The sequence below is a fragment of the Muntiacus reevesi genome, chromosome 6 (assembly GCF_963930625.1).
Source record: "Muntiacus reevesi chromosome 6, mMunRee1.1, whole genome shotgun sequence".
Classification (NCBI taxonomy): Eukaryota; Metazoa; Chordata; class Mammalia; order Artiodactyla; family Cervidae; genus Muntiacus; species Muntiacus reevesi.
This window is the reverse complement of record NC_089254.1, coordinates 43,062,961-43,073,323: the sequence shown is the minus strand read 5'-3', so window position 1 is coordinate 43,073,323 and position 10,363 is coordinate 43,062,961. Positions and strand designations below refer to the sequence as shown.

Below are 10,363 nucleotides of genomic sequence, written 5' to 3'. Positions count from 1 at the left end.
CTGCCTGTGTGGAAAGGGGCCTCCGCTCCACAACCTCCTTCCCCTCATGGGTGGGGCTACACGACAAACTTATCCATCACTTGGGGTTTCTAAACTTGGCGCCTCTGGGCTGGAAAACTGAAGCCACAGGTTCTCTGCTTACTGGGAGCCTGTGGGGGCCCCCTCAGCTCCCTTCAGCACACTGCCTCTGTCCCTTCTATCAACTTCTAGGTGGCAAAGACCACAGGCCTAGTTGCCCACCACAAGAAAATAGGAGCAGAACAACCCCTCGGTGGCGCCAAAGCCCTACTGCCTCGGGCCTTGAAAGATTAGGGAGGGGCCGACGCTCCTCTTGCGCGCTGACGTCACGCCGACGCTCGGCCACGCCGGCTCCTCCCAGAAGCCCGCGAGTCCGGTTTCCGGCGGGAGCGTGGAGACTCTGGTATAGGTGAGGCTACGCTTTTGGACCCGGAGCTGGCCACAGGCTTCTCTGTCGTCTGGTAGCTGCCAGAATGCCTCACCTGGAAAATGTGCTTTGTCGCGAGTCCCAAGTGTCCACCTTGCAGTCCCTGTTTGGAGAGGTATTGTGGTCCAGCTGTCTTTTATCTTCTAAATCCCGGAGGCAAAGAATTACGTGGTCTTGCGACAGTTTCCAATTTTTAAATTTTCGTTTGAATTGAGGGGCCGTAGACTGTGTTTGAGTTGAGATAGGGGATGTCCCACTCCTCACCCAAAGTAACTTCTGAGGAGTTTCTTGAACTGTACTGGCCCCCTAACTAGGGCTCGTTGGCCCAGGCATGTTTTTTTACACACGCCATTTTTGAGAGAGTGTTAATACAGAGTAGCAACTCAAAGTTGCTTCTTACCCCAGTTGTATAGGATTTTATTCAACAGGTGTGTTTGCACAGTGTTACTTATTCAAATCTGAATCCCCCCCATTTCAGTGAGGTAGTTGCTCTAAGTCCTGTGTGGATGGGTGATTGCTGGGAAGGCCAGTAAGGTCCATCGTAGTGCATCTGGTTTAAAACTTTAACGGCTGTTCCAGCGTTATTAAAGCACAGAAGAGGTATAGTTTTGGCTTCTTGACTAGCAGTTCGGGTGATGGCTAAGAGAGCAGGTTAAGTTTCCTGTGGATGAAATCCACTAGGGAGTCGTTTCCGTAGGAGCTTGCATTCATCAATTCAATACTTTAATCTACTTTTTTATTATATTCTGGTGGCCTTTAGTGAGCCTTTGCTTCAGATTCATGAATGAGACTTGGAATTAATCAGATTCGGGTCTCATCTGAAGGAGAGTAAATGAGAATTTAGTCATACTCATGTTATCCCCCCACACCTCAGGTGTTTCTTGAGTACTGCTTTCATCCAGCTAGCCAGATGGCAGCCTAGGGTGGCCTGTGAAGTGTTAGTGGAAAAGTACCAGCCTCCTAAAGGGGCGCATTAGTTAGGGAAGATGTCAATGACTGCACCCTCAGTCAATATTCTGGTTATAATGCTTTTAATCGTAGTTGCCCATATTATCACTGAAACATTTTCTTGGTTATACCTCATGCATTCATTCCCTGGAGTTAACAGACCCAGATCTCTCCAAACAGAAGTGGTGCTCCTGAAAATGAATGTTGGCAAATAGAGATGAGTAGTATCAATTTGGTATAGATCAGAGAAACAAATCATATTTAGCAGTTTTAATAGCACTTTTCTGTAAGGCGCTGTACATGTGGGAGATTTTAAAGATTTGTTAAAAAAAAAAAAACTGGTTCATATTTCCAAGCAGACTCATTTATGTATTCAGGAAATTGTTACTGAGCATGTTCTCTGTTCCAGGCACAGTGCCACATCCAGAATTATTAGTTTATGTTAGATATATGAAGGTGAAAAGTTAAATAACAGTGCAAGAGTTCAATTCTGGGTAACACTAGAAAAGATTATGTAAGTTGGAGTATTATTAAACACCTTTAGGATGCAGACAAGTATGGCAGGATTCCAAAAAAATGAGAATTTCAGTGTAGCTTGAAAAAGTGTCCTAATGAATATCTTGAGCTTCTCTTCAAGGTGAAATATAGTATTTGAATAGCAGAGATGCTCAGCAAGCTTGCATTTAGTTCTTGAGACAGAATTTTTGAGCTAGTTAATTTGCAAGATGCTTATGTATGAACTTAAGAAAAGAATCCATGTATTAGAACATCCATTTTTAGTTTTGGGGCTGCTATTGCCATAGGCATTTGCCATTAATATTTTCCTATATGAACTGAGTTCCTCATTTGTCCTGCAAAAAGGAAAGTTGTAACTTGGTGGCTAGAATGTAATAAATGTCTGTGACTACAGTTGACCTTTGAACAATGTGGAAATTAGGGGTGCTGACCCCCTGTGTAGTGTAAAATCAGTGTGTAACTTTTGACTCCCCCAAAACTTAGCTACTAATGGTCTTACTGATAAACAGTCAACTGACACATATTTTGTGTGTTATATGTATAATATTTTGTACTCATTTACAATAAAGTAAGCTTTAGAAAAGGAAATATTATTAAAATCATAATAAAGAGAAATACATTCACAGTACTAAACTGAGTTTATCAATGCCATAAGTTTACATTGACTACAAGATGAATTGTCTTTCAGTATGTACATCAGTATTGTCTTAATAATGCAAAGCATTGGGCATTTTATACATATTAGAAGGAAGAAGGGTGGAGAAAAGGAAAAGAGGGAGAGGGAGAGAAGGAAGGGATAGGCTGGGAAACACAGACATACTGTGTGGTACTGTAATCCTTTGAAAGCCAAGTTATAAAACAAACATTAATACATTATTAATTTTATATTAAATATCCCTCACCGTATGACTTTGTAAGGCTATACTATTATCTATATATATTTTATGCTTCATGACATACCTAATTTTTTCTTAATTTTTTCTATATTTTTAGGCTATGTGGTTCTTCTGTGAGTTTTTTCAAATTGTTGCAAATCTCCAGAATTTTTTCCAGTATATTTATTGAAAAAAATCCATGTATAGATGAACCCAGGAAGTTCAAAACCTGTGTTGTTCAAGGGTCAACTGTACTATTGTAGTGGTAGATGGTGATCATCTACCACAATTCAATTGTCACCCAATTTTCTTGTAATTATTTTTTAAGTGTATGTGAATTCCTTCAAACCATATTTTGTCTCTGATTTTTTTACTCTTTAGTGCATCATGGTTTTCAGCATTTAGTTGTTGTCTAATAAATGTTCATTGAATGAATGAAGCATATTTGTAATATTGACCAGACCATAGAGAGATGTTTGACACTTTTTACTTTTCTCTAGGCTGCTAACTCATAATGTACTGCAGGAGAATCTTGGGAATAGGTGTTTTGAAATGTATGCTCTGTAGATTTGATCGTTGAAAACGACGATGATATGTATACATTTAGGGGTAAATGTAGTATACATAATTCAGAAGTATTCTGTAAGTTTTCCTTAGAACAGAGGATTCTTGAAATTCTAGCCCTGCGATTCTGTATGCTTAGTTTCAGAGCTTTAAAGTGTACAGTGAAGTTGCAGCCTGTGAATTAAATTCTATAAAAAAAGAGTTAAGAAGTATGATCAAAGTTATTCTTTAAAAAATCTGTTAACTCTCCCGTAAATTTGAAAATACAAGCATATATATATATGTAATAATAAAAGATTTAAGAGTGTGTGTGTGTGTGTGTGTGTGTATATATATATATATATATATATATATATATATATATATATATATATACAGTAATATGTCATGTATAATACATAGGCCAAATATGATTTTTCCAGGAATTTTGAGAAAGAGTAGAGTTGAATTTAAGGTAAGTTTAAAGTGTAATGATGAATTCACTAAATGCTCACTGTTGAAATAATTTGGATTAAATAATTTACTTTATCATGGAAAACTTTTTCACAAGTTAATAAATGTTTATTTTATGTTTTGTGTGTGCAGATTGATATTTAACTTTTTTCCCCTAGAGACATCATTTCAGCTTTCCATCTATTTTTATTTATGGACATACTGCCAGTGGAAAGACCTATGTAACACAAACTTTGTTGAGAAGTTTAGAGGTAAGACTACCCAAGCTCAGTGTTAATTGATTTTTATTCGTAGACTCCTAGAAATGGAAGGGATCTGGGAGATGTTTAGTTTAAACTTATGTTTGTCTAAATTAATTTTTTACTCTTTTCTTTATCCTCACTCTCTCAGTAAATTGAATAGTAAACATGCTCTGTGGGTTCTGTATCATTAATATCTTGACTCTGTGTAGCTTTAATCATAGCCATTGCTGCTGAGTTTCATTTATCGTGTTTATTTCATTTATTTCCACAACAGTTTTCTAAGTGCAGTCTGTTCTTCACCCTGCAGCTAGTCCATGAAAATATTAAATAATATCTTCAGCAAAATGTTCAGGTGTTTTTCTTGGTATATAAGACCCTTCGTGAGCAGAATTCACTTTATCTTTGGTAATGTAATGCCTGAGAATTTGAGACAGAATCTAGCAGACTTATGTTCCTCTTCTAGGTTCAGCCCTTAGTGCTCTCCCCATCTGAAAAGTAAGGCTAATAGCGACAACACTTGGAATTTTTGTGAGAATTTAGTGAGTTAATATATGAAAAGTTCTTACCACAATACTTAGTGTATAGTAAGCACTCAGTAAAGGTTAGATGCTATTATTCATGATTATTGCCACACCTCATTTCGTATCCTAAGCCAGGGATGGGCAAACTTTCTCTTTAATGGCCAGTTAGTAAATATTTTAGGCTTGTGGGCCAGGTACTTTCTATTACAACCTCTCAACTCCTCCTTAGTAAGAAAGCGGCCGTGGACAGTATCTATCTGAATGGACATAGCTGTGTTCTCATACAGCTTTATATATCAAAGGGCTGTTTGCTACTCCTGGTCCCAACTTTAGCTCACAGTATGTGTGTTTTGTGTGGCATACTGAAGTATTGACGGTTCTTGCTGTTTCTTACTTTGAACCCTGGGCATACACTGCTCCCTTTGCTTGGAATCGCTTTCTTATACTCATTCTCTCTACCTCTCCTAACCTTGAGTGCGCAAGGTCCTGGCTCAGGCATTTGTGTTTGTAACTCCCTGTAGGAAGTGTCCAAAAATAATGTATTTTGAATAAAAGCATGAAAATTGAATACGGAAGTTCTGTATTTAAGGTCTATTTCATTTTTTAATGTATCATGATTTTTGCTAATCATTGTAATAAATGTTGATTATCACGACTTCTCATACAACTTCACAAAGAGACATTTAGGATATGTTGCCATTAAAGGCCAAAGATAGCACACAGATAGCAGTAAGCAAGACAGTTACTCATAACAGAGACATCATGGACTCTAGTTCATGAAGGAGTGGGGGTAAAGGATGTCAGAAAATGCTGGTGAAATTGTGCCTAAGAAAATATATTGTAGCCTTACTTACACTGCTCCTCTGGAAAAGAAAAGCTTTATTGGGTGAGATTTATAGAGTGTTACTAAAACAGGTTATGTTGTTTAGTCACTAAGTCATGTCTGACTCTTTTGGGACCCCATGGACTATAGCCCACCAGGCTCCTCTCTCCATGGAATTTTCCAGGCAAAAATACTGGAGTGGGTTGCCATTTCCTTAGTCAGGGGATCTTTTCAACCCAGGGATTGAACCTGCATCTCTTGCATTGTCAGGGGGATTCTTTACCAATGAGCCACCAGGGGAGACCAGAAATAGTTAACAGGTGCCATGCCTCTGAGTGATCAGTACTGTTTTGTGATTTCATTTTGAGAACAGACTATATTTGTAAATCTTTTGTTTCTTCATTGCTTCTGGAGATACTTCCATTTGGTAGTTCTTTAAATGAAGAGTTCATTCTCAGTCCTCACAGGTGGATTACTGTAGTTTCTAACTCTTAATTTTAATTACCAGTTTTTTAAATCTAGGTGTGTCCATCATTAAAAATATTATCTTAAAATTATAAATAAGAAATTCTTACTAAGAATTTTAACATTCACATGTCCTTGGGGTTCTTTATATGAATTCTTTAGAAGAAATTACAAGTTTGCTTTGAATCCCTGTTGGAAACAAATGAAAACTCAAATAATTGAAGTGAGTTTAATGGAGGAACTGTTTTACAAAGGTTGAAGAAATGTTAAGGGAACCAATAAGAGATGGTGATGTGCTGAGAGCCTTTAGCTCCCTCAGGCTTAAATGGACCATCAGAAGGAACTGTAAAGGCCCCAGCAAGAGGTGTAATCTGTGACAAGGGGCTGCCCAACTCGAGCCTTTAGGAGAAGATGGAGCCACTGTCAAGCTCTGGGCCACTGAGGGATGGGAGAGGGAGTCAAGGGAATACTCAGTTTTTTTCTCTCACCGTTTTTTCTCTCTTCGTCTGTCTCCTGGTTCTTCCCATTGACTGAATCCACTAGATCCAGAAAAACAAGAGACTGAGCGATGTAGTCTGTAGTGGTCAACCTCGTGGGGCACAGAGCGGTTTGGAGAATGGTGGGGTATAGATTTAGAAGGGCAAATGGGCGATAGCCAGCAAAGCCATTATTGTGTTTGTATGTTTTCTATTTACACTTTTTGTTTTTGTTTTCAGCTTCCACATGTCTTTGTGAATTGTGTTGAGTGCTTTACCTTGAGGCTGCTTTTGGAACAAATTTTAAACAAATTGAATCATCTTAGTTCTTCAGAGGGTGAATGTTCTGCTCACATAACCTGTGAAACATTTAATGACTTTGTTCGCTTATTTAAACAAAAAATAACTGAAGCTGAAAATCTCAAGGATCAGACTGTATATATTGTAAGTAATTTAATCTCATTATATCATATCTTACTTGAAAACTGATCTATTAGATCAGTTTCCATATTTTTTTTGAGATCCGTTATGTACAATGTATTGTACAAGGTGCTTATGTGATATAAAAAATGTTTGATACATTTCTTTTTTTAAACTGAGGTATAGTTTTTCAATTGAGGTATGTATAGTTGATGTCCAGTATCATACAAGTTTCAGATGTGCAGTGTAGTATACCTGAAACACTGATTCATAATTTTTAAAGGTTATACCCCATTTATAGTTATTATAAAACATTCACCATATGCTCTGTTCTGTACAATGTATCCTTGTAGCTTATTTATTTTATATGTAGTAGTCTGCACTTCGTAATCCCCTATCCTTATGTTGCCCCTTCCTCATTCCCTGTGCCCACTGGTAACCATTGGTTTGTTTTCTATGAGTCTGTAGATGTAGTTCTTATCTAGAGAGAGCTTCAGTTTAGTAGAAGAGTTATGATATACTCATATGACTACATGTAGAATGAGTGATAACACTGATAGGCAAAACACTGATCCAGGTACATCTGGTATAGCCTCATAAGGTGGTAACATCTGAGATAGAGCTAAAAACATGATTAGGGTGTTATTAGGAAGAAAATGAAGAAGGGAAATTTCAGATGGAGGGAATTAGGCAAAGGCATGCAGATGGGAATGGAGGCTAGGGAATAGTAAATACTCTGGTCTTTGTGGGTTATAAAATATGAAGGAAGACAAAGAAGACTAGAAAAGTGGGAGGGGGTAGATCGTGGAGTGTCTTGAAAACCATACTAATGTGCCTCATTTCATTTCCTAGGCAGTGAGAGGAAGATGTAGAGCAACAAACATGCTTTAGGAAAATTGCTCTGAAGGCATGTTGAATAGATAGATTGGAGGGAATTGAAAGACATAGGCTAGATGGTTTTGAGGCTCTTGTAACTGTTTTCATTAGAGGCAGTTTGGGCCTAGATTAGAGTTGGGGTAGAAAATGCAGAAAAGAATAAATGTAAGAGACAGTAAAGGTCAAATTTGTCAATTGTGTATGTGGTAGGTCTGGGTAAGATGAACCATTTGATTTTAGATTGACTTGGTTTAACTTGTTACATCAATTTGAAAATAATTAGTAGGCAACTGAAAGTATATGATGTGCTTTATGTTAGTGAATTTTTTATAATACTTTAATCTTATTTTAAAAATGATTATCTCTGGAATTTAAATTAAATTTTAATATAATACCATCTCATAACAGCTGAGTTATAAACTCACTGAAAGGACTAAGTTTTATGCATTCTTGCATCTTCTTAAATCTATAAAACAGTTCCTTCCACTTTTTAATTTTGTTCATTTATTTATGCAAATATGCCAGGCACTGTTTTAGATACAGGAGATAGAACAGGGACAGAAGAGTCTCTGCCTACTTGGGGCTTATAATCTAACTGAAAAAGGTAGATAATAAGCAAGAGAATATGTAGTATGTTAGATGTGGTACATTAGAGTAAGGCAGAATCAGCTGGGCAGGGGTATATTAGTTATTTTCTAAGTGAGGAGGGCAGAGAAGATCTCACTGAGATAATGATAACAGAGCTGAAACTGGATGGAAGTAAGGGGCAAACCATGAAAATATCTAGAAAAAAAGAGTATTCCAAGCAAAGAGATTGGAGTATCAAGGAGGCCATTTTGGCTGGAATAGTTTAAGTAAGAGGGGAGAGGGGTAATGCTGAGAAAGAATACAACATAGAAGCATGCAGACTAGTGTTGTGGGTTGATTTGTTTCCTCCAAAAAGTTGTTGAAGTTTCCTCCAAAAAGTATGTTGAAGTTCTAGCCCCTAGAACCTCAAAATATGACGTTATTTGTAAATGGGATCATTGTGGTTCTAATTAAGTTGAGGTCATACTAGAGTAGACTGGGCCCCTCATCCAATATGACTGATGTCCTAATGAAAAAGAAGAAATGTAGACACAGACATGCACATAGGGAGAATGCCACATAAAGACGAGGTATGTTGCCACAAGGCCAGGAATTCTCAGGAGCTGGAAGAGAGAGCTGATACAGCTCCTTCTCTAGTACCTTCACAGAAAGCATGGCCCTGCTTGATCTGATACTTAGAGCAACTTGATCTGGTGCTTATAGCCTCCACAACTGTGAGATAGTAAGTTTCTCTTAAGCCACCCTGTGTGCGGTATTTTGTTATGGTAGCCTTAGGAAACTAATACAACTAGTTATGAAGTTTTCGTGCACCTGAAGGAATGCTGTTGTCATGATCTGAGTGAAGAAAACTACAGCAGGTGGGGTCTTTCTGGGGGGAAAAGTTCTGAGGAATTTGGTTTTGGGCATGTAAAGTCCAAGTAGATGTTGAGTTGGCACTTGGACACTTGGCGTCTGAAGTCAAGAGAGGTCCAACATGGAAATACCATTTTGGATTTCTGAGCATATACTTAAAGGTGCAAGGTAGGATTAGGTCACCAGCAGAGTGAGTGAGTTAGAAAAGAGTTGAGTCCAGTGACTTAGTACTGTGGTGCTCCAGTGTTGAGGTAGTGAAGAAATTAGGAGACAGAAGATATCATTGATGTACAAATAAAACTTAGATAGTGAATAGTCTTGGGAGTCTCTCTAGGCTTCCCCTTCCCTGGACCTTTGACTAGAAAAAGTAGGCTTTTGTTGGAGCGCTTTTGGTCTGTTCTCCTTGGCCCTTCTGTGTCGTAGGCTTCTTCAGCTCCACATGTGAGGCAAGAAAATAACTTAGACAATTCACCCTCCGAAGTGAGGTGTCATTCTTCTGGTCCTGAGGTCCCTAGCTAGTTTGCCTTCTTTCCACTGCCTTTCTTGCCTCTGAAGAGCCTTATTTGTTTTGTATGTAATACTCAAGATTCTTAGTTTTACTTAGGAGGTGTAGGAAAAAGTACATCTGCTCCATCTTTAGAGTAAGTACATAGTGAAGAATTAACAATTGCTAGAATAGTTTGGCACCATTACCTTGATTTATGCTAAGGCTACTTAAGTTTAACCCACGTTTGCTTCTTTTACCATTAGTGCACATATCACCGTGGTAGAAGAAAGCATATAAAATTTTAGTATTATTATGAAAATAGTTTTGACCTCACCCAACTCCTGATAGAGGATCAGAAACAGCACATCTCCTGCCCTCACCTTATAAGGGCCTACAGATCACACTTCAAAAGCCAGTTATACAAAATATAAGTTGATCTTTCACTGGGTAGGATAGGCGACAAGATCATTGGAGGAGAGAGGGATTTAAGGAAATAAAGAATCTACCATATCAGAAGGTCATTTATGTGGATTTTGAAATACGCAAAAAATACAGGAGTTACATTAGAAACGTGATAGTCAGAAACTGACATTTAAAGGACAAGGAGGAAAGACCCCAGTGTTGGATGACTTCAGCAAGCAGAGCTTCAGACTGTCTTCAGGGAGGAGGAGGGGTCAACGTTCTGTGAAGAGCCATGAGGAATCAGTAGGACCCAACTCATGTTTCAGGCCTCATGGATCAGTGTAGGCATTCGATGTTGTTTGTTAGATGACTAAACATTAAAGGTGAAAAAGTTTGTAGGTGTTTAGCAT

The 10,363-nt window shown here is 38.1% G+C and overlaps 1 protein-coding gene across 1 annotated transcript in view; it reads left to right on the top strand.

Moving 5' to 3' along the window:
• Positions 1 to 392: 392 nt before the first annotated feature.
• ORC5 (origin recognition complex subunit 5) overlaps positions 393 to 10,363 on the top strand; it is a 74,863-nt gene continuing 64,892 nt past the window's right edge. The window contains exons 1-3 of the mRNA XM_065938789.1: positions 393 to 560; positions 3,960 to 4,052; positions 6,569 to 6,772. Of these exons, the coding sequence (XP_065794861.1) occupies positions 492 to 560; positions 3,960 to 4,052; positions 6,569 to 6,772 (366 nt within the window). The 5' untranslated portion in view covers positions 393 to 491. The remainder of the gene's footprint in view (positions 561 to 3,959; positions 4,053 to 6,568; positions 6,773 to 10,363) is intronic.